We start from the raw sequence: 25,211 nt of genomic DNA, 5'->3' as shown, positions 1-25,211 counted from the left end.
AAGATTTTTATCTTTTAGGATAAAACTTTTGTGAAATAAATGTTTCTTTACTGCATTAGTGAACTTTTTATTTTTTATTTCAAAATATCTTTAGTAAATAAAAATAAAGATTAAATGTATGGCAAACAGATTAAAAATTACAGTCATTATGTTCTCAAGAGCTTGAAAATGAACAAAAGCATACCTTTGCTTCTTATTATAAAATTCTGAATATGTTCTAAATTTGACCATAAGCGAAAGTGCATTTGCAAATCAATTTTAAAATCATATTAATTCAAACTCTCTTTAGTTGGCTGAATCATTTTTTTAACTGAATCATTTTTATATTAAAATTAGACAACAAAAGTTTCTGCAGATGGTGAGCAAACTGATAAGGACACTGAGAAGACTCAGAAACGAGCAATGGAGTTAGAAAAATCCATCAGAAATACTCTGCTGGCTTCTCAAGGTAGACATCAACTCATTTATATAAATGTCATCAGGATGTTTTTTCAAGGCCATGCTCTACACATCACTTTCTGTGGCTCTTGACTTTTGATAGTGTTATAATTTCACATAACCATGATATGCAACCACATGTCCAAAGATTTCAGACCATGCTTATTTGAGTTTCAGACTGGATTAAAAAGTAAAATCACTAAATGGTCACTTCTTTGCTTTTATGGTTACACTATCAAATCAGATAGTCATCAATAATTTCGAACTCAGGATTACTGTGCTTAGAATTAGACATAACCAAAAATATTATGGCCAAATTTACAATATTTTGCTTCCTGTTGGAAGCCTAGTGCATATCAAAAATTCAAGCATGTGCTTCCCATGATTTTCTATCCAACAAGATTAATCAACAGAAAATTGTGGGAACATCCATGCAAATTCCTGATGCCCTGTGTTACAATCAAACCAGAATCTGGAGGGTTCAATGATGGAAAGGAACATAGTGTTAGACTGTATAGATGTAAGGGGTATGACAGTTCCTAAGTGATTTGACAGTGCCTCTGATCAAATTTTCTTGTTCTAGTGGCTGTATTGATAACTTCATTGATAACAATGGTTCATAATGGCATGTCAGGCTTTGTGCTGGGATCATAATTTTGTGAAATCATCTCTGTTATGTCAACTTGGCTCAATTGGTAGCACTCTCACCCTCAGTTAGAAGTGATGTGGAGATGCCGGTGATGGATTGGGGTGGACAAATGGAAGGAGTCGCACAACACCAGGTTATAGTCCAACACCTTTATTTGAAATCACAAGCTTTCGGAGCTTTGCTCCTTCGTCAGGTCACTTCACCTGACGAAGGAGCAAAGCTCCAAAAGCTTGTGATTTCAAATAAAGCTGTTGGACTATAACCTGGTGTTGTGCAACTCCTTACCTCAGTTAGAAGGTTTTGGGTTCAAACAAATAATCTAGAGTAACCTAGACAATGTAGCAGTGCAGATACTGAGGGAGTGCTACATTGTTAGAGGGGATGCCTTTTGGATGAGGTGTTCAACCAAGGCCCAGTTTGATTGTTCTGATAGTACAGGCAAATGCTAAAGATTCCATGGCACAATTCGAAAAGAGCAGGGAGTTTGCCTACATTTCTCTTTCAGCCAATGTCAAAAGCCGATACGCTGGTTATTCACCTAAGTTTTTTTTTGATGTGTGCAAAATAGCACCAGTGTATACTGATATAATGATTTCCAAAGTAATTCATTTTGTGTGAAACACTTTGAGACGTTTCTGAGAGACGTAATAAAAGTGCTATGTAAGTTTTGGAATTTGAAATTGTTTTCTTTTTGTTTTTCCAGATTTGAAAGAAAAAACTAAAAAATTAAATGAAACCCTTAGAATCAGAGATGGGGTTACAGAGAAAAATCTACAACACATGCAGAAGGATGTTGTAAAAATGATGGCAGAGATGCGTGAGCGATCATTTGATAAACATGAGGAAATGGCTGAAGTTGAACTTGAGTATGTAGTTTGAGTCTTTGCATTCTTCACATACTATAATCTTAGTTCAGCACTTAGTATTTAGTTCAATAACAATTTTAAACATGAATTGTAAAATTAAGGTTTTAATCAGCAATAAAATAATTATTTAATACATCGATTTAAGTAAAATGATAATGGTAAATTGTAAATACTTAAGGGAGAAAGAGGAAGTGGCTCATTGGGATGAATACAAGAACAAGCAGAAGCATATCAAACAGGTGATCAGAGAGTCTAAAAAGACCTAGAAAAATTCATAGCAGCTGAGGCAGAATATAACTGTAAAAATTCTTTCAGTATCACAACAGCAAAAGGACAGTCAAGGAAAAGGTGAGAACCATAAAAGAAGCAAATGGACTTGAAACTGACGACAAGCACAAAATGCTTTATATTCTGAATGATTACTTCCTCCTAGTATTCATTAAGGAAGACATGAGCAACACCCCCATCAAACTGAGTTAAGACAGAATTTATGTCTGATATAAATAAGATGAAAGTCCTAGACAGGTTTAAGGGACTCAAAATAAATCCCCAAAGATAAATGGTATTTACCCCAGAGTGCTGAGAGACAATAGGGAGGAAAGTGTGCGGCACTGATAATCATTATGAGGGTGAGGTACTAATAGATTGGAAATGGATAAATGTTCCAAAAAGGGTGACAAAATAGATACAGGCGACTACAAATCCATTAGTCTCAACTTCAGTTCCTTATAAAATAATGGAATCGGTTATCACGAATAATGAAAATTTGAAGATTATACAAGAATAATCTAGTAAACAGCAATCAACATGGCATTAGACAGGGAATTCCAGCCTGACAAATAATCTAGACTTCTTTGAGGAAGTGACAGTGGACTGTGGGAAACCTAGTGAGCTGATATGCCTGGACTTTCAAAAAGCATTTGACAAAGTTTCACATGAAATTCTACTAGTTGAGCTCAAAGTTGTAAAGGATCCAGGGTGAATCTTAGGAATTAATAAGAAACTGGCTGAAGGGTAGAAAACAACAGGTGTTTGTTTGAGGAGTTATGTCAGGGTGGGGAGAGTTTTGAGTGTGTTGCCCCATGACTTACTCTTGGGACCACAACTGTTTATAATTTACATCAATGACTTGGATTCAGAAGCTCAATGCAAAATAGTCAAACGTGTAGATGATGTCAAACTCGAAAGGGTAGCGGAATTGAAGGAGGCAGGTCAGAAATTACAGAAGAAATTAGGCAAAATATGCATGTGGCAGAGTAATGGCAGATGAAATTTAATACTGCCAAGTACAAATTATTACACGTAGAGAGGAAAAATGGGCAACACACATACTCCGTGAATGTTATAGAAATAGCTAAGGATGAAATTGAAAGAGACCTCAACATGTCCAACCAATGCGGAACAGCAATCAGCAAAGCCGATAGAATGTTGAACTATATATCCAAAACGGAGGAGGTCGTGATCAAACTGCATAGTGCTCTGGTCAGACTGGACTTGAGTACTGAGTTCAGTTCTGGTTGCACTTGAATCAGTTCAGAGAAAAGCCACAAGATTGGTCCCGAGGAGCTGATTTTAACTTGGCCAAATCGGCATTAACAAGGCGTTATTGGCTTCAGAATGAGGTCAGTAGGTTTACTGCATCGTTAATGTCGACACTCTGACTGCTGCCATTTTTAAAGGGGCCTACTGCTGGGTGCTTAAGCCTACCTTTTTAGGTGGTGGGCCATTTTTAATATGCAAATCAGGGTCCTATGATGAAATAGGATCCCGATTGCTATTTTAGGACAGAACTGAATGGAACATGCACCCATGCACTCTCCGACCAGGTACAGCAGAAACGGCCCCAAAAAAGGTAAGTTTTAAATTATTTCTGTGGGTCCAGGAGAAGCAGGAGTGCTGCCACCCCAGGCTTACCCTCCGCGATCGCAAACTCCTCCCTACTCCCCTCCAGGACTTAACTTGCTGCCGGCTGGGCTGCCTCCGATATTGCACAAACTCAAATCCGGTGAGCTGCATTGGGATGCCCGTTTGGTGTCTGCAGCTCGCCGGTTCTATTTAAATGAGGCCTGAGTCTTGAAATGACTCTAGCCTCTTTGCTCCCAGCACCGGTGAGCAGCCAGCGCACTCCACCACTCGGCCACCCGAAAGTTAAAATCTCCCTCTTAGTGTCAGAGGACTGAATTATAAGGAAAGACTGGAGAAACATGAACTTGTCACCGTAGAAAGAAGGCATCCTATAAGAGATCTCCTAGAGGTGTGTAGGATAGTTTTTAAAAAATGGAAAAGTAAATCTGGAATAATATTTTTAAATTAAATTGTAAGAATAAGGCAAGGGACACAGATTTAAACTATTAAAAGGTAAATTTAAGACTGATACGAATGAATAATTCTTCACATGACAAATGATCAACATTTGGAATGAACTTCCAGATAGAGTAATGGAGATGAAAACCTTGGAATCATTTAAGAAATTATTAGATGCAGCGATGGGGGGATTGTCGTCCATTTGGATGCATGTATTACGATCAGCTAAATGGCCTTCCGCACCTGTAATTATCTTGTGATTTGTCAAATTGATTAATTGCTCTATAATGGAAAATTTCTGGAAGACTGCAAAGATCCGGTTAGCACTAAAAGTACAATCCAAGCGGCCCAATTTCCCTAGCACCTCCCTCCGCGCGCGCCCCCCCCCCCCCACCCCCGCCCTGGTGCTAAAAAAACAGCAGTGCACCCGAAGTGCACTGCTTCTATCCAACCCATCCTGGCAGGCTTATATGTTAGCAGAAGAGACAGGGATTGGGGGCTTCTGGCTACTAATGGATAGATCAGCAGCCAGAAAGCTCCCATTTCCTGAAAATATCCAGAGAGTGGGGGGGGGGGGGGATGCAGGAGGCGGTGCTGGAGAATATAGAAAATGTCACTTATCTTCCTGTCTTTCGTCTGACCCCGAGACACCCCCAGACCCTCTGGTTGGCAGGAGTCCAGGGGCAGACCATGTTTCACTGGGTGCCTTTGTGTTTGGATGTCTAGCAAGCATTGCAGCAGAAAAAATGAGTTGGGAGGACAGGAAGACCTCCTTCCGCCTCATTTACTTTTCAGCATTGAACTTGCACCTACTGAAGTCACAAGTCCACCTCCCCACCTCTATTGGGAAGCCCGGGAGATTGTGTGGCACTGTAAAATGGGCAGATACCTAGCAAAATGGCATTTGCACCTGGGGAAGATATGCATGTCCTGGGGCAAGGGACAGAAAATCAGCCCTAATCTGTTTGTATCATAATGTACAAACTGTTTACATTGTATTAATATCTCAATGGTTTTGGACTTCAGTGCTGCCATTGCACTTTTGGAGAAGGTGAAAAAGATGTTTGGCGATCCCCATAAGATCACTCAAGGGCTGAAGGATGAAGTCATGAACAAAATAGCTGACTACAAAGAAAAATTTGATGAAGCCCAAGAGCTATTGAAAGAAGCAAAAGAAAAAATTGAAGAGACTAATCGCCTATCTGCCGTTAATCAAAAAAACACAACTACATTAGAGGTAAACTATTATTGCAACCACCTTGGTCCTAATCCCTTCCTAAACCTCTCCCATCTGTGCACTTCTCTCTTCCCCTTTAAATATCTTCTCCAATCCCCTCATTTCAACCAAGGTTTTGGTCACCTATTCTAACTCTCCCTCCATGGTTTGGTATCCATTCATTTATCTATTCCCCGCCCCCCCCCCCCATAAAGCATATTGGGGCAGTTTGTACATTAAAGGCAGTAAATAAATGTATGGCCATATTAACCTGCATCGCTACTTTTAGTGATTTGTGTATCAGTATCCCCAGATCCCTCTGCTCCTCTACCCCATTTAGACTCTTATTTTCCAACAAGTACATGGCCAATCTGAGTAATTACCTTTAACCCAATTCTCTGTTTTTATATATATGTAATAATGCCTCTGCTATCTCTTCCCTTACTTCTTTTAATATGTGCGATACAATCCATCTGGACCAGGGGTTTTATCCTCCCTAAGTTTGTTTAGGTTATCAATTATCTCCCCCCTTTCTATCTTAAATGTCTTTATTTTTTTTGATCTCTTCTTCTAATGTCATGCCCACCATGTTAGTCTCCCTGGTAAATACTGATCAAAGTAATTATTCAATATTCCTTGCATTTTGCTGTCATTACCTGTGAGTTTATCGTGTGTAGCCCTTAGTGGCTCTATCCCTTTCCTGATTTTTCTTTTGTTATTTATGTGTCTGTAGAATACTTTACTATTTCTTTTAATAGTCCTTGAAAATTTAATTTCATAGTTTCTCTTTGCCTTCCTAATTGTTTTTTTGACTTCTTTCCTAACCTTTTCGTATTCCCTTTTGTCATCCTCTCCTTTGTTGTCTATGTATTTAGTGTATGCTTTTTTTTAGTTTCAATTTTGCCCTTATTTCTTTATTCATCCATGGTGTGTCATTACTGGCTAGTTTGTTCTTGCTTTTTAGTGAGATATATTTGTCCTGGACCCCATTGATCACCATTTAAAATGTTCCCCACTGCTGTTCTATTTCATTGTCTGTCAGTAAATTTTACCAGTTTATTGTCCCTAGTTCCATTCTGATCCCCATAAAATCAACTTTTTTCCCCCAATTTTACCACTTTGGTCTTTGTATTATTTATGTCCTTCGCAATCTTTATTTTAAACCATATTATGTTGTGATCGCTATTGCCTGGATGTTCCCCAATGCTTACTTCTCTTATCTGTTCTGGTTCATTTCCCATTACTAGATCTTAGCAGTGCTTCCTCTCTTGTTGTGCTTTTTACATACTGGGTAAGAAAGGAATTCTGCACACATTATAAAAACTCCATTCCCTGTACCCTTTACCTACCACATCTTGCCAGTTTATTTGGGGGCAGTTAAAATCTCCCATAATTATTATTCTATGTTCTTTACTCATTTCACATATTTACTTTTATATTTCTTTCTCCACCTCCTTTTCACTACTAGTGGTCTGTAGTATACCCCTGTTAGCATGATCAATCCCTTCTTATCTTATTTCAATCCATATGGGTTCTGTTTTTACCCTTCTGTTAGTTATGTCTCTTTTTTTCTACTGCCATTATGTTATCTCTAATTAGTACAGCTATTCCCCCCCCCCCCCCATTGATTAGTTTGGGCTTTTATTTTTTTCCTCTAAAAGGCTCTCCCCTTCTTGCTCGTCTCCTGATGGTGTCAATCCCTTTACTGGGCTACAATTCCACAATTGCCCCCACTGCAGCACCACAAAAGTTTCCTTGCTTGCACTGGCAGGTTCACTCTTGATCGCCGGAATCCCTCCAGGAGCCTGCCGTCCATATGCAATGAGTTCTGACCCTGGAAAATGGGCAGAAGTCCCGTTCTACCAGAATTCTGTCCCATAGAGGAGAATTTCTCTCTTTGGATCTATTTGTAAGGATCAAAATTTGGGCTACTTTAGATCAATTTGATCTGGAAGCATTGGCCCTTTTTAAAAAAAAATGGTCCAATGCATATATGATATAATTTTTGTTGTCCTGCCATTAATTTCCTGCATCATGGTAATCAGTGCTTCTCATTCTTGGAAAAAGCATTATTTTTCTGAATGTCTGGAGAAGTAATGAGAAGGATGCCTTGGCAGTTCAGAAATGGGCACATGATCTTTGCAGATAAATGACTGGTGATATCTGGGTACTGGCTATGCATCCATTAGTTACAATGTGGCCTTTGTTTTAGCACCTGCTCCTAGATTTCTAGCTCTGCGCTTTGGAACAGTTAAACAATTTGGTCTCCTTTCTAGAACTGAGTTTTTAATGCAGTCAAATAATTTTAAAGTATCGACCCCGATATTTACGAGGAAGCATGGAGGGCGAAAATGGCCGGGACACATGTTGAATGCAGGGACACGGAGGTCCTGCTGGATTTAATGGCAGGTCCTCATTTTAATTTTTTTCTTCCATTTCCCACCTGGCAGCCAGCCAAATTGAGAGGCTGGCCGGCTGCCGGGTGAGAAAACCAGTGGCAGGAAGCCGCAACCAAGGCCCCTTGGGAATGGTTCCCGGTAATCGGGAGGGGGGAAGGCCAGAGATCGGGGCTTTGGTTGGGGGGGGGGCAGGCAGGGGGAAGGGAGGCCATCACAGAAGGGGGAATGGCCGGACATCGGTGCTTTTGTCGGGGTTGGGGGGGGCGGCGTTGGGGGGAGATCTGCGATCACGGCGGTGGGGGGGGTTAGAGATTCCATGATTGGCAGAGGAGAGGCCGAAGGCTTCCTTAAGGGGCCGGAGAGAGCACTCCTGCTCGAGCCCACAAGGAGTGCTGTGAAAGGCACTTACCTTCTTGATCCGGCAGCTCCCGCCTCCCTTTCACTGCCGGGTTTCTGGAGCTCTGGGAAACCTGTGCGGCAACTGTTAAATTTAAATCAGGCTCCCAATTGACTGTGGGAGCCTGATTTAAATGTGTTAATAAAGTGTCTCGCCTCTTTACAGCGGGACACTCGCACGCCACGAAACCCACTAAAGTGAAAATGGCGACAAGTGTGTACATGACAGGTTGGGGTCGTGTTCCCAGCTTTTTCATTTTTGACCCCCCACCTCCCCCCACCCTGGTCATGGGATGGTTAATATCGAGGCCATCTTCTTTCTGATACCTGTGGAAGGTTAAAAGTTAGATAAATTCTGACAATTCCAGTTGATCTATCATACTAAATGTGGCACATCATTTAAGTGTGTCGTTCTGAGAGTCTGGAGAGTTTGGAGAATGGGACTGCCACATTTTTGTGTTTCAAAAATGCTGTTTTCCAACAGCAATAGTTACTGGTTCCATGTATAAAAGGACTTACTGCACTGAAACTTTAAAAAAAAATGAAACATGAGTCTATTTGCTCATATTGTAAGAGTTGATTCCTTCCTTTTTAATATTTGAATTCAGAAAAGGAAACAGGCAGTTGAAGGTGGTAAAAAGGATACAGAAGACGTACTTAAGGAAGGTCATTATCTCGTAGCTGAAGCCAAACGTCTTTTGGAAGCAGTCTTTTTGGGATTAGATGTAAGTAGATTTTTTTTTAAAAGAAAAATTAATAATGATAATTATGTAGCAACTTAGCTACATAATGGTGGTGCATGGTTATTACGTGTGCATGATATAAACAAAGTAGGGGAGAATATCCAGAAATTTCTCACCATCAGTCAGTTGGATATAAGATAAATTACTTAACTTTTAGTAGTAAAGGCGTGAAGCAACTACCAGGGATTTGTATTTCCATGTCAAAAATAATGAGGTAATTGGTGTATTGTCATACCATGCGTAAAAGCAATTTATAATTAGATATCAGAGATACAGAAAGTTTACTTTGACTCTTCTAAAGCTGCTTTAGGTCAGCTGACGAACAGATCTTTTAAATGAGTAAAGTATGCACGTGCCAACTGTATGCCTCAAGTATTTTACTCATGTTGTACATTTTTACTTCATTTTGATGGTGAGATATACCTGGATATTTCCTGTACATAGAAAAACAGCTAGTAAAAGTGACAACTAATTATGCTATTCTTTATATAAAGCACATTCATCTTTTGCTTTACAGGAACTAGCAGAGCAAAAAAATCTGGAACCATTAACTACAGAGCTAAAAGATAAAATGGATGAACTGGCTGCTGGCATTCATGATGAGAAACTTCCAGATCTAGTCCTCCGTGCAGAATATCACGCTGCAGTACTGAATGACTCATCTGGAATCCTGGATGGGTAAGTTAACAACAACAACTTGCATTTATATAGTACCTTTAAAAGACAAAAATGAATGGCAAGCCAAATTAGGCAATATTAGGAGAGGTAACTAAAAGCTTGGTCAAAGAGAGAGATTTTAAGGAGGTTCTTAAAGGAGGAGAGAGAGATGGAGAGGTGGAGAAATTTGGCGAGAGACTTCCAATGGTGTGGGGTGAAGGGGAGGAGATGCACAAGAGGCCAGAGTTGGAGGAACAAAAGTCTCTTCACAAAATCATTTTAAGAAGAACCAACCAGTTTGAAATTTATGATGGAGAGAAAAATCAGTTTGAATTTCCAAGGAACAGTGTAGGTTAATTAAGCTCCCACAATAATAAGAAATTCAAAGAAAAGAAGCACTATATTATTTTAAAATTATTTGCAAAGAGTAATGAGATTGTTTTAAACATATAGTAAAATAAAACAAAAAGCGCAAGAAATATACAATAAGTATAATTTTCTGACTTTGGCTACTTTGCCCACTGATAGCATGGAACAGAAATTCAGACAGGCATTGTACATGATTTTCCATCCATTGGTTAAATAGTGGAAAATTCTGCCCAGATTATACCCAAATTTAAGATAGGTGGACAAGGTTCCTCATCAATAGCATGACATTTCAAAATTACCCCAATAGGTCCCACCAGCATGTAAAAAGTGAAAAGGTAGCTCAACAGTTCAGGTAGAGCTCTTTCACCAGAACTGAAGTTCTAATGAAGAGTCTCTACCCAAAATGTTATCATTGACCTCCTTCTTCTCAGATAGACTTGCTGTCTATTTCCAGTATTTTCTGCATTTGACATTGGTATGCAGTATCATGGAGCTACAGGGATGCTGATTGGAGCTCTCAATTTCCTGAATTCCCTATCAATAGATTGGGCATCTTGTTACAGGGTTGTCTCTACCAGAAAAGATCCTTCTGGTGGCTGTCAAAGAGTGGCACAGATGGTGGCCTGGGAGTAGACCAACTGCCTCATCATCTCAGCAAGACAGCTATGTTGACTTTCCCTGCAAAGACAAAAAAAAGCAAATAAAAGCAGATATAACTAATTGATTGAAGGGAAGAACTCCCTTAAAAGAAAACAAAACGTTCAACATTTTGTTTAAAAAATGGCAAGTATAAAAATATTCAAAGGGATAGTTATTGCTGATATTTTTGGTTATTGTTGTTTACAAATATATTTTTCTCTACAAAACAGCATCCTTGCTGAAGCCAAGAATCTGTCCTTTAATGCAACTGCAGCCTTCAAAGCTTATACTAATATCAAAGATAAAATTGATGAAGCTGAAAAAATAGCAAAAGAAGCCAAAGAGAAAGCCAATCAAGCTGTGAGACTGGTAAGGAGGAAAGCTGCCTCTTGTCCCTGAAGTAGTGTTGTAGGAAATCTGATTGTTACTGTATTGTACAGCGATGAACCACTTTACAATCACTCATTTCTTCATTAGCATGATGCTTTATGCAAATAATCAAACACAAATTAAATATATTAGCCCAGCAGAAATGGAAATTAATAATCACAATGTAACTATAGAGTATAACGTTAGCATGTTTTGAGAAATGTACAGTTTACACAACAAGTGAAATCTTTTTAGCCCTGATGTTACTCACAAGTGTGTAACATTTTAGTAAGTTTTGCCAGACTGTGCAAAATGTGGTCCAGTAACATTCAAAACATTGATGTTTTAATGTCAATTTCTCTTGAGAAACAACGATTTAGTAGTTTCAGATAGTTAGCACTGATTAAACTAACTTAAAGAAATGTATAATAATAAATTTTATTCTATATTCTTAGATATCATATTTCTGAGCACTTTCCTGATTGTAGTATGCAAACTAAAAGTAGCTTGTAGGTAAATTAAATCTATATTTAACATTTTACAATGTCGTGGTCACAGTCATAACTTTTACAAAGTAAAATATCATTTCGTACATGGCTCTTCTATATGCTATTCAATTTATTGAAAAGAAATATTGCATAAAATAATAATGATGACCATGCAGCTTTTTCATCCTTTTCTAGTTTATTTTACTTTTTAAGAACATTTGTCAATATTTCAGGTTAGGAATGGGTAGATAAATAGGAAGTGATACATAAGATGGGAACCCTATAGCAAATTCACAACAATTTTCCAATGTACAATGTCAATTTGTTGCACCACTGTGCCACAATGCTGGCTGCTTCTTACTTGTTGCTTCATAGATTTTACCTGTTTGAATTCTGTGGTCCTTGAAGTTTGGGAATTGCTCTCCATGCTGTCATTGGTGGATAAATCCTAACTCCACCAATCACAGCGTAGAGATCATAGAAACATAGAAAATAGGAGCAAGAGTGGGCCATTCGGCCCTTCGGGCCTGCTCCGCCATTCAAAATGATCATGGCTGATCGTCTAACTCAGTACCCTGTTCCCACTTTTTTCCCATATTCCTTGATCCCTTTAGCATTAAGAAATATATCTATCTCCTTCTTGAATACATCTAATGACTTGGCCTCCACTGTCTTCTGTGGTAGAGAATTCCACAGGTTCACCACCCTCTGAGTGAAGAAATTTCTCCTCATCTTGGTTCTAAATGGCATACTCCGTATCCTGAGACTCTGACCCCTGGTTCTGGACTCCCCAGCCATCGGGAGCATCCTCCCTGCATCTAGTCTGTCAAGTCCTGTTAGAATTTTATATGTTTCGATGAGATCACCACTCATTCTTCTAAACTCTATTGAATATAGGCCTAGTCGACCCAATCTCTCCTCATACGTCAGTCCTGCCATCCCTGAAATCAGTTTGGTAAACCTTTGTTGCATTCCCTCCATGGCAAGAACATCCGTCCTCAGATAAGGAGACCAAAACTGCACACAATACTCCAGATGTGGTCTCACCAAGGCCCCGTACAACTGCAGTAAGACATCCCTGCTTCTGTACTCAAATCCTCTTGCAATGAAAGCCAACATACCATTCGACTTCCTAACTGCTTGCTGCACCTGAATGCTCGCTTTCAGCGACTGGTGTACAAGGACACCTAGGTCTCGTTGCACCTCCCCTTTTCCCAATCTTTCACCATTCAGATAATCTGCCTTTCTGTTTTTACAACCAAAGTGGATAACCTCACATTTATCCACGTTATACTGCATCTGCCATGTTCTTGCCCTCTCACATTGGAGCCTCTTTGCATCCTTCTCACAGCTCACATTCCACCCCAGCTTTGTGTCGTCTGCAAACTTGGAAATGATACATTTGGTTCCCTCATCCAAAAGCAGCAAGCCTGAGAATTGGGAGCCATTTAGAATTCAGCAAAGGAGGACGAAGAGATTGATTAAGAGGGGAAAAATAGAGTATGAGAGCAAACTAGCAGGGAACATAAAAACTGACTGTAAAAGCTTCTATAAATATGTCAAGAGAAAAAGATTAGTGAAGATAAATGTAGGTCCCTGCGGTACCCCACCAGTCACTGCCTGCCATCCGGAAAAAGACCCGTTTATTCCTACTCTCTGCTTCCTGTCTGTCAACCAATTCTCAATCCATGCCAGTATATTCCCCCCAATCCCATGTGCTTTAATTTTGCACACTAACCTCTTGTGTGGGACCTTATCAAAAGCCTTCTGAAAATCCAAATACACCACATCCACTATTTCTCCCCTATCTATTCTACTAGATACATCCTCAAAAAACTCCAGTAGATTTGTTAAGCATGATTTCCCTTCAATAAACCCATGCTGACTTTGTCCAATCCCGTTAACGCCTTCCAAGTGTTCTGTTATCACATCTTTTATAATAGACTCTAGCATTTTCCCCACTTCTGATGTTAGGCTAAGTGGTCTGTAATTCCCTGTTTTTTCTCTCCCTCCTTTTTTAAATAGTGGGGTTACATTTGCCACCCTCCAATCTGTAGGAACTGTTCCAGAGTCTATAGAATTTTGGAAGATGATCACCAATGCATCCGCTATTTCCAGGGCCACTTTCTTTAGTACTCTGGGATGTAGATTATCAGGCCCTGGGGATTTGTCAGCCTTTAGCCCAATTAATTTCCCTAGCACTATTTTTTTACTAATACTGGTTTCCTTCAGTTCCTCCCTCTCACTAGACCCTTAGTTCCCTAACATTTCTGTGAGGTCATTTGTGTCCTCCTTTGTAAAGACAGAACCAAAGTATGTGTTTAATTGTTCTGCCATTTCTTTGTTCCCCGTTATAATTTCCCCCATTTCTGACTGTAAGGGACCTACATTTATCTTCACTAATCTTTTTCTCTTGACATATTTATAGAAGCTTTTACAGTCAGTTTTTATGTTCCCTGCTAGTTTGCTCTCATACTCTATTTTTCCCCTCTTAATCAATCTCTTCGTCCTCCTTTGCTGAATTCTAAATGGCTCCCAATTCTCAGGCTTGCTGCTTTTTCTGGCAATTTTATATGTTTCCTCTTTGGATCTAATACTATCCCTAATTTCTTTTGTAAGCCACAGTTGAGCCACCTTTCCTGTTTCATTTTTGCGCCAGACAGGAATGAATAATTGTTGTAATTCCTGCACACGTTCTTTAAATATTAGCCATTGCCTATCCACCGTCATCCCTTTTAGTAAAGTTCCCCAATCTATCCTAGCCAACTCACACCTCATACTTTCGTAATTTCCTTTATTTAGATTCAGGATCCTAGTTTCAGATTCAACTACTTCACTCTCCATCTTAATGAGGAATTCTAAATTTTATCATGTAATGGTCGCTCTTCCCTAAGGGACCCCGCACAACAAGATTGTTAATTAATCCTTTCTCATTGCACAATACCCAGTCTAGGATCACCTGTTTTCTCTTTGGTTCCTCAACATATTGGTCTAGAAAACCATCACGTACACACTCCAGGAATTCCTCCCCCAGAGTATCATTGCTAATTTGGTTTGACCAATCTATATGTAAATTAAAGTCACCCATGATTATAGTTGTATCCTTCTTGCATGCGTCTCCCCTACATCTCCGCTACTGTTTGGGGGCCTATAGACAACCCCGACCAAAGTTTTCTGCCCCTTGGTGCTTCTTAGCTCCACCCATACAGATTCCACATCCTGATTTTCCGAGCCAGTATCTTTCCTCACTATTGCATTGATTTCCTCCTTTACTAACAACGCTACCCCACCTCCTTTCTCTTTTTGCCTGTCCTTCCTAAATATTGAATACCCGTGGATGTTCAGTTCCCATCCTTGGTCACCCTGCAGCCATGTCTCCGTAATCGCAACTATATCATAACCGTTAATATCTATCTGTGCTGTTAATTCATCTACCTTATTGCGAATGCTCCACGCATTAAGACACAATGCCTTTAGACTTGTCTTTTTAAGATTTCTAGTCATCTTAGTTTTATTTTGCACTGTGGCCCTATTTGTTTTTCGCCTTTGTTTTCTCTGCCTTCCACTATTGCTTCTTCCCGTTCTGTCTTTTGTTTCTATCCTTGTTTCCCCCTCCTCTGTCTCCCTGCTCAGGTTCCCATCCCCCTGCCATTCTAGTTTAAACCTTCCCCAACAGCACTAGCAAACACCCCCGCGAGGACATCGGTCCCAGTCCTGCTTGGGTGTAACCCGTCCTGCTTGTACAGGTCCCACCTTCCCCAGAACCGGTCCCAATATCCCAGGAATCTAAATCCCTTCCTCCTACACCATCCCTGCAGCTACGCATTCATCTGGTCTATTCTCCTGTTCCTATGTTCACTAGCACGTGTCACTGGTAGTAATCCTGAGATCACTACCTTTTGAGGTCCTGCTTTTTAATTTATCTCCTAACTCCTTAAATTCACCTTGCAGGACCTCATCCCTTTTTTTACCTATGTCGTTGGTACCGATATGGACCATGACTCCTGGCTGTTCACCCTCCCCCTCCAGAATGCCCTGCAGCCGCTCCGTGACATCCTTGACCCTAGCACCAGGGAGGCAACATACCATCCTGGACTCACATTTGCTTCCACAGAAATGCAATCTGTTCCCCTTACAATTGAATCCCCTATCAATATAGCCCTGCCACTCTTATTCCTCCCCTCCTGTGCAATAGAGCCACCCATGGTGCCCTGAACTTGGCTCTTGCTGCTTTCCCCTGATAAGCCATCTCCCCCAACTGTATCCAAATCTGTTTGTGAGGGAGATGGCCCCAGGGGACTCCTGCTCTACCTACCTCGTCGTTTTACTCTGCCTGGTGGTCACCCATTTCCTTTCTGCCTGTGTAATCTTTACCTGCGGTGTGACCATCTCACTAAACGTGCTATCCATGATAATCTCAGCATCACGGATGCTTCACAGTGAATCCACCCGCAGCTCCAGCTCCGAAATGCAGTTAGCCAGTAGCTGCAGCTGGACACACTTCCTACACACATGGTCGCCAGGGACACCTGTAGTGTCCGGGAAGTCACATAGTGCAGGAGGAGCATATCACGGGTGTGAGCTCTGCTGCCATGACTTGCCTTAGATTTACACTGCGTTCACCTCTCATACTCTCTTCCCGCTCTTGGGATTCTCCTTTTACACTGCACTCACCTCTCGGAACTCTCCTCCCGCTCTCGGACTCTCCTTTTACTGATCAGCCCCTAAGTCCCAAGGACTGTGAAGTTTAAACAGTTGAGATACAGATCAGTCATGATCTGGTTGAATGGTGGAGCAGGCTTGAGGGCTGAATGGCCTACCTCTGTTCCTATATTAAACCAGCAGAGCAACAAGCAAGAAGCAGCTGGCATAATGGGACAATCGTGGTCTCTAGGTTAGAGCAATATAGGAAACAGTAGCAGTGAGTTTCAATCAAGGGCAAAGGGGCGAGAAGCAGCATATTCAACCAGAGGGAGAATGGATGGCGGGAGAGCAATGAGAAGCAGCTGCTGGGACCATAGAATCATACAGCACAGAAGGAGGCCATTTGGCCCATCGTGCCTGTGCGGATCTTTGAAAGACCTTTCCAATTAGTCCCACTCCCCTGCCCTTTCCCCATAGCCCTGCAAATTTTTCCTTTCCAAGTGTAGCAATGAGTAAAGCAAGTGAATCAGCAAGTTTGACGTAACTGATATATCTAAATGATGTGTTTAAATAGTGCACAATTTCATAGGTAAAAAGAGATCCATAGACATACATAGGAACAGATTGATTTTGGTTATGCACAGTCATGATAGACTTGTCGCTTGAGTGATCTACCTGAAGGTATACTTAAAAAACATGAAAATAAAATTATTTTTCTACTGAGCTTCAGAATTTTGCTCCAACAAAATCAGGGATGTTAGACTGTGGCTACAATTTGATCATAATCCTGTAAATATTGTATTGTTTCAGTAATGGTAATTGTCATGTTTTGTTATGTTTCTTTAATCAGGCATCTGGTCCAGATGGATCTTTGAAGGAAACTGCCAAAACCTCACTACAGACTAGCTTTAGACAGTTGAATGAAGCCAAACGATTGGGGGCAGATGTGAAAGGTAAGCTGAGGATGGACTTATACTTGAACTTATAAAGGGACATATATGGCTAGAAATTAAATGTGTAGTTTAATAGCCCTAATTGCTTAGTGCTCAGTATCTAATCGAAGCACAACATAACAAGATTGCTTAAAGCTCCTGTTACAAAATTGTAATATTTTACATTGTTTTGTTGTGTCTTTTTGTTGCAGTTCCTTTGGGGTTAAAATCAGGTTTGTTTAAAGAAATAACTCAGCCTGGGAAATGCACATTTTGTTATGTAGTGTATTCTCTCACACAAAGATAAACTAGCTGGTATTATATGTTAATTACAGTTAATTGCAAAGTGGTTTGGGTGATATCACCAGAAGCACTTCCTGATAGGTTTTGTTCTGTGAATGGTCCATTAAGAGGAAAGGAATTTTCAGTCAGGTGAAAAATGGATTTGTAGCTGACACCTATTAGATGGGTACTGCAGACACCCCAGGAAGTCCCTGGAACTGCCTACATGTTAGGGTAGATTTCTAATTGGGAATGAATGTTTTTTGGGGTACAAAACAGGCATTCCCAATCAGAAAACTAGCTGAAGATCTGTAATGCCAGATCTCTGCTCTTTTTCCTCCGGTTGCAATTTCCTAATCATGTTGTGAAGTGGTGCAGAGTGCACCTGCCACTCTGTGGGTGGATGCATGTAAGTTAGTGTATAATTATGTGATGATGTCATATGCATGATTTCCCATAATTTCCAGCCAGTCAAGTGTTTCCTTTAACCATGCAGATGAACTGGACATTCAGGTTTTCTGGGTGCTCTGCTACATACTGAAGTCAGTTTAAAGAGACTAATACTGAGATTGCAACATTGCTCGGCCATTACGGAAGCTATTTCTTGCTATTTTTTTGTTTTTCTCTTACTGCTGATGTGTTTGAAGAGCCTTTGTGGCTATTGTCTGTGGTTCTGGAACTTTTCTACTCCTGTCCTTATCCAGTAAGCTAGTTACAGTGACAAGGGTTTCTGTTTAATCCCTAGGTTTGCTATATTAGCACTATCGTTCGCAGGGAGTGAGGGCTTACTTACAGGAACTGATCTTTGGAACTGATTCAGTGATTCCACCAATTATTTCTTCCAACAGAATATAATGAAAACTACTTATAGCAGTTGTTCTTTTCAGATTTATGTTGTTTTAAAGCCTAAAGACGGGTATATGGAGTTAGATCACAGATCAGCCGTGATCTTATCAAATGGCGGAGCAGGCACGAGGGGCTGAATGGCCTACTCCTGTTCCTATGTTCCTAGACTGTGCCCAGATGTAAATTTGTAGAATGTCAACAACATCCTCGCAACAATCAATTCTGATGGGATAGGCTGACTACCATTTCTGGTACTGAGTATTATCCTATATGACCAATGACCAGTCACCTTCTATATGAGTTATGACTGCTTATAGGCAGAAGAAGCAAACTGATTAATTAATGAAGAGTGAAGCGTGCACTATCATATATTTTTATAGTCCTTGTCCATGAAATATATCTACCCTATAATTTCTAAACAGTTTATTTTTTTAATAAATATGTTTTTCAACTAACAGGTAAGTTAACTTCTCTGTCAACTTTGCTTCCTAGTGAGTCAAGTGTTTATTTTTCTATACTCTCCTGAAAGTACTGATACATTCTGGGGTATGGGTGCCAACAGTCACCCTAGAACCTTGTTCAAATGACCATACTTCATTTGGGAGTATAGATAGTGACTGCTGGTCAGCTGTTTGACCATGCTGCGATTCACAGCCCAGCTCAATTCTGTCCTAACCCAATCCCGTCCTCGTTCAATCTCCAGAATTGCACACTTTCCAGCAGGAGTTACTGAAAGGTGATTAAAAGTGGCAACACTCTGATTTTTCAATTTTTTTTTAGCTAAGTAGTGCTGAAGCCAATTGTACCATCTCCATTGCCAACTCCAATTACGAACATATGAACAAGACAGACAGGAAAAGGCCCTCTGGTCCATCCAACCTGTCCCACACAATTGTGATACCTTGTGTATCACAATATATACACCCCCACCCCACCCATAACCATGTGATCTCCTGGGAGAAGCGAAAAAACAGATAAAGACCCAGGCCAATTTGGGGGGAAAAGATATGGGAAATTCTTCTCCAACACCTTTGGCAATTGAAACTAGTCCAGGAGATCACTCTGGCCCTGATAATTCTATGCATTACCTAGCTTTTGTAAGAGATGATCTCTGGCCCAGTCAGGAACAGGTCCAGCTCTCGCTTGAAGGAATAAGTTGAGATCATCAAACTCAGCATGGACCATGCATCAAATTCCTGGTGCATGTGACTCATCACCAAGACACATGGTGATCCACCCACTAAATCATAACTTGAATAACTCAATAGTATAAAGAAACGCTGCTGTATACAACACTGGCAGTTAGAAATGTCCAACAAATAATCTATTCACATCAAGAAATCTGTGTCACTACAGATGCTACTTCTTGAAATTTAATTGTTGTCTTTCAGAAAAAGGAGATAACTTGAATAACTTACAAAATAGGCTAAAGGATGGTGCAATAAAGAACAAAAACTTGCTGAAAGCCTTAAATGATACTCTTGCAAAACTCCATGCCATTCCCAACGGTAAGTCATTCTGACATGCGGCTTTGTATGTTTCTATGGTGGTGTCTTTTTAAGATAAAAACTGGTCACATTCTATTATCGTTTGTAAGTCTCAACTATCAGAAATTATGCACAGCTTCTCCTTTGACAGAATGGACATAAAATCAGTGGGCACTGCAGACACAATTTCCCAGTCTGTGTCTCCAGTAGGTGAGGCTCCCCGGCGGCAGCGCAAACTCAAACAATCTGTCCTATAATGCCTCCTTTTTGTTCAATGTTAACAAGATAGTCAAATCAATCCTTATCTATTTTGATGCTGTCAAGTAATTGCAACTGAGTGACGTGTGCATTTCTTTGAAACAATAGATGCAAGCATCAAGATACAAGCAGCTAAAGATAAAGCTAAACAGGCAAATGACACAGCAAAAGCAGTGCTGGCAGAAGTAAAAGACTTGAACCAGAATGTACTTGGATTGCAGGACAACTGCAGCAAACTCGAGGAAGATGTTGCCAAAGTAAACGCCGCCATTAACACACCAGCTAAGACGAGTAGGTTTCAGTTATACTGTTGCCATATCTTTATGTTTTACACAAGTAAATTGCACAAGTGAAATAGTTCCTCTTTTTTCTTTGCTTTATCTCATTATCATCTTCAAAAATCAGTATGTTAAACTTTCTGTTTTAAATTTTCTTCACCCTGATCTGACTTCTTTTGCATGGTGGCACATTTTAACTAAAAAGAAAACTGTGGGTGGCTAAAAACTTTTTGTATTTTGTATTAACTAAAAACCAAAATATTTTCCCCCCAAATACAATGCTTAATATTGGGGCTGATGATTCTAAATTAAGTCTGAAGTAAAGTGAATTTGAGGAATCTCAATCTAATACCCGCTGAGCATGGCTCCGCGACACAATTCTGCCCTTACATCAGCATTAAGCTGACAGTCTCACTTAGAAAGGCAACTTGGATAGTTTGTGTGGAAAATGCACATATTGTAAGAATGAAGAAGGAGTTGTTCTATTGTGTGGATTTGAGGCAGTCTGCTGAAGCAATATAATAAGAACTTTACCCAGCAGCTCACTTTAATTAGGAGTGCTCGATGGTACCACCAGAGGCCAGAAGTGGAAAATGTTCCTTTCCCCTCTCTTGAAATCCTTCATCTTGACTACTTCAAAAATTCACCAAAATATTTCAGAAAGTAACTATTATAACTGAACATGTGGAATATATAAATAATTTTTATATGAAACCAGGAATTTCCTTGGAGCTGCTCCCAGTCCATCACCGGAAGTACAGCAGAAACTCTGTTTATGCACGTACACTGGGTTTCCACCACACTTCTGGCAAAGTTGCAGTGGTGGAGTGGGAGCAGCTCCGAGGAAATTCCTGGCAATAATGTTTTTCAGAATTTTGTCTTACATTTTAACATTTCCATTTTTTTTAATTCATTCATGGGATGTGGTCGTCGCTGGCTTTTATTGCCCATCCCTAATTGCCTTTGAGAAGGTGGTGGTGAGCCGCCTTCTTGAACCGCTGCAGTCCGTGTGGTGATGGTTCTCCCACAGTGCTGTTAGGAAGGGAGTTCCAGGATTTTGACCCAGCGACGATGATGGAACGGCGATATATTTCCAAGTCGGGAAATCAATGGCATGTGCAGATATTTCAGTGCACTAAACCATGTATACAATATACACCAAACAGTGACAAAGAAGTGTTTTGATAGGTTTTAGCTAGGAATTAAAAATATCAAGAAAGAGCAGAGGTATTATTTTATTTTAATCAGTTATTTTGAACTAGTGAATTTAAATACATTCACCTGTGCCATTATTTTTCAATCTAAGTGTCTGGGGTGAGAGAATGGGTGTAAATCCAAGAAATTTGTGATTGCCATTGACTTAACTGGGGGTTGGAGCTAGATTGAGGAAACAATGATCCTTTTCTTGAAATTTTTATCGTAAAGTAGCCCATTTGCCTCACGTACATTACCAGCTTCATCTTCCACACACTGTGTGATGTCTGCAAAGTCTGTAACATTTCATCTCTGTTTCCCACTTAACATTCACAGCATCACTTCAGTTTTCTCATATTGCATAATGTCAGTCGAGTCTGCATCTTATTCTGTTTTTTAGGATCCTTGGTGAAAATGCAGACATCGCAAGGATAATTTTACAAATTCATGCTACCAACACAGAGTCTATCTTTCCGGCAGAGCATATCAGGAATTTGAGTGTGCACTCCCCATAATTTTCTGTTCATTAAAATCAATGGATGGAAAAATCTTGTGGTGCCTGTGCCCGAAATCCTGATCTATGCGCCCAACAGATGAGACTCAGTGAATTCATAAAATTATACTTCACAACCAGAATTCCGTATACCTCTGAACTTCTGCTCTGCCCAGAAATGGGTTCCAGACCAACAATTTTGCCTCCCACTTTAAAGAGTGATTTATTCCTTTTTTAATCAGCTACATTAAGGAGAACATAAACAAGCACACAAAAAAATCAAATACACAGCAAAACGTTTCCAGATGCAACAAAAATGCAATTGTTTGGAATCTTTCCTAACATTGAAATTCAATGAATAGTTATTTTTAAATTGCACAGCCAATCCAGAATACCATTTTTTTAAAAATGGGGATGAATCATGGCTTTTCCCAGTGGTTTATATTTCACAAATCTTATTGTTAACCATGCTGTCGCCATATTAACAATGTAATTGTTCATAGATCAAATGGAATTAAAAAGAACTCAGAGTGGTGGGTGGGTGGAGGAGACTAGTGGTGAAAAAGATTTTTCAGATAAAGCTCGTCTGCCACACATGTACCTACCCTTCTGGGCTTCTGGGTGGGACACTTTTCTGAGATTTTAGTTAAGTTAATATTAAATTGAAGAGGCATAGATTTTAGAGACCTTTCTGTCGGCTATGCATATTCGAGCCTCTTCTGGTACTTCTTTGTCGATTATATCAGTACTGTTTAAAGGCATAGGAATTAGTTTCCTTCAATCTGCGAATTGGAGGTTGGTAAGATCCATAGATAAGTGTGTGGCATAAATTTCAGTTTGAAAGGGTAAAAACTATTGTGCTGAGTAACTCCTTTCATATAAAAAGCTAGGGAAGATGTATCATAATGACCTTATAGATTCTAAGTCTAATTCTGACTGATCAGTTTGCACAATTTATATTTTTTTCTTGTGGCATGAAGTTGCTGAAGCTGATATGAAAGTTAAAGAATTAGAAGAAAAGACAGATAAGTTACTGGATAAATTGAAACCTATCAAAAATCTTCAGGACACTCTGGGGAGGAATATCTCTCATATAAAAGAGCTTATAAACCAAGCCCGTAAACATGCCAACTCCGTGAGTAACCCAAAAACAGGATAAATACAAGTTCAGTATTTTTGTTACTTTACTACTCTCCATTTCATTATCTAATTGTTACTGCTTACTTTAGATCAAAGTATCCGTCTCATCTGGTGGTGACTGTATCCGCACTTACCGTCCTGACATTAAAAAGGGCACCTACAATTCTATTGTTCTGAATGTGAAAACGGCGGAGCTCGAGAATCTACTATTTTATCTTGGTAGTGCAAAATATGTGAGTATGCATCTCCAGAGCTCACTCTGAACTTTTATGCCATCTACTGTATTGTCATGAAAGTAAATTTTAACACTAAACAAAACTTTGGGGCTGATAGTCCAGCTCCTGTGCAGTGCCTCCAGCGCTGGTGCTGTTCAAGCACTCTGCACACTTACGGAGAATGACTTGACCTTGCCTGATGACACAAGGCCAGCTTATTTGAGTATTTATCTGGCGTTTTGGCCATGCCACTCATGATATTGTCGGGGTTCCAGGGGGACGGGAGTAGGGAGATTTTGGGTGGCGGCAATCAGTTGGGGGCTGCTGACTGCCCGAAGAGAACCTACGGGATTTTCCAGGGTGGAAGGGCGTGGTGGCACGGATGTGGGGACACCGTTCACAGCAGTGGCGGAGAGTAGAGGGCGAGGCACCAATTATTTTTAAAGTTGAAGCCTCCATTTCAGCACTAGTTCCAAATGGGGTTTCTTGTTGTCAGAGTGCTGCTCAGGCCCTCCAGTCGCATGGGGAGGCTCCTTGTTTATTTTTTCAGGGTCTTGATGAACTTGGGAGGTGCCAAACATGCATTGGGATGCACTTGGTGCCTCAGATGCATTGTAAACCTCAGATTTCCATGCTAGTTATGTAGTGGTATCTGCAATCAGATTATCAGCCCAGTTGTTATCACCAGCTTTATCTGTTTTGTTGTGTGTCTCAAATGGGAGTGCTTACCACTGGCACCAGTTACCAAAATGAGAAAGTGCTCTATTTCTCGGCACTAATGTTTCATCTTCAAATATGAAATAAATAGAGTACAAAATAGATATATTCCTATAAGGTATAAAGGGCGCGCATTGAAGACTGTGAATGAAGGAACTCACATTTATATAGCGCTTTTCACAAGCTCAGGACATCCTTAAGAGCTTTACAGTCAACTAAGTACTTTTGAAATGTAGTTACTATTGTAATGCAGGAAATATGGCAACCAATTTGCACACAGACCACATAATCTGCTTTAGTGATGTTGGTCGAGGGATAAGTATTGGCCAGGACACCGGTGAGAACTCTCCTATTCTTCTTACAAATAGTGCCATGGGATCTTTTACTTTCACCTGAAAAGACAGAAAGGGCCTCAGTTTAACACCTCATTGAAAGACGGCATCTCTGACCGTGCAGCACTCACTCAGTACGGCACTGAAGTGTCAGCCTAGATTATGTGCTCAAATCTCTAAAGTGGAGCTTGAACCCACAATCTTTTGCCTCAGAGGTGATAGTGCTACCTATTGAGCCAAGGCTAACACTTGGGTTTATAGGAAACTGAGTATACAAAATAGAGTTCTGTGAATAAATAGAGAGATAATCTGAAACTTGAAAGGGAGGCATATGATAAAATTAGGTCTAAGAATAATAGACATCAGTTAGATTAGTGGAATGGGTGGACAAATGGCAGATGTAACTGAATGTGGAGAAGTGTGAAGTAATACATTTTGTGAATGAAAACAAGAAATAGGAGAGTATACTCAATGGAAAGACTCTGATAAGTATGGATGAAAATGTGAGTGCAGGTTGAAAAGGCCAACAGCATGTTAGGTTTTAAAAATAGGGACATATACTACAAGACTAAAGAACTAATGATAATTTTTTATAATGCATTAGTTAGGCCACGGTTTGAATACTTAGTACAGTTTTAGGTGCCCGATTATATAGGGGACATTAGGAGAGTACACAGCATAGATTTACCAAGATGATACCAGGGATGGGAAATTATAGTTATGACCAGAGACCTTTTCCACTGGAGCAGAGAAACCGAAGAGGAGATGTAATAAAGGTTTTTAAAATCACAAAAGGTTATGAAAGGCGAACATACAAATTAAGAGCAGAAGTAGGCCATTCGGCCCCTCGAGCCTGCTCT

General features: G+C 40.1%; 1 protein-coding gene across 7 annotated transcripts in view; it reads left to right on the top strand.

Annotated features, from left to right (window-relative positions):
• The window catches only part of lama2 (laminin, alpha 2), a 378,441-nt gene that overhangs the window by 289,025 nt on the left and 64,205 nt on the right, over positions 1-25,211 (top strand). For all 7 annotated transcript variants that reach the window (XM_067984560.1, XM_067984559.1, XM_067984558.1 and 4 more), the window contains 11 exons: positions 337-448; positions 1,791-1,953; positions 5,284-5,494; positions 8,877-8,993; positions 9,529-9,689; positions 10,907-11,045; positions 17,028-17,130; positions 19,629-19,745; positions 20,091-20,273; positions 22,928-23,082; positions 23,177-23,320. In XM_067984560.1, the coding sequence (XP_067840661.1) occupies positions 337-448; positions 1,791-1,953; positions 5,284-5,494; positions 8,877-8,993; positions 9,529-9,689; positions 10,907-11,045; positions 17,028-17,130; positions 19,629-19,745; positions 20,091-20,273; positions 22,928-23,082; positions 23,177-23,320 (1,605 nt within the window). The remainder of the gene's footprint in view (positions 1-336; positions 449-1,790; positions 1,954-5,283; positions 5,495-8,876; positions 8,994-9,528; positions 9,690-10,906; positions 11,046-17,027; positions 17,131-19,628; positions 19,746-20,090; positions 20,274-22,927; positions 23,083-23,176; positions 23,321-25,211) is intronic.

Source organism: Heptranchias perlo, chromosome 5 (assembly GCF_035084215.1).
Source record: "Heptranchias perlo isolate sHepPer1 chromosome 5, sHepPer1.hap1, whole genome shotgun sequence".
NCBI lineage: Eukaryota > Metazoa > Chordata > Chondrichthyes > Hexanchiformes > Hexanchidae > Heptranchias > Heptranchias perlo.
The sequence above is the reverse complement of the archived record's forward strand: the minus strand, read 5'-3'. Positions and strand labels throughout refer to the sequence as shown.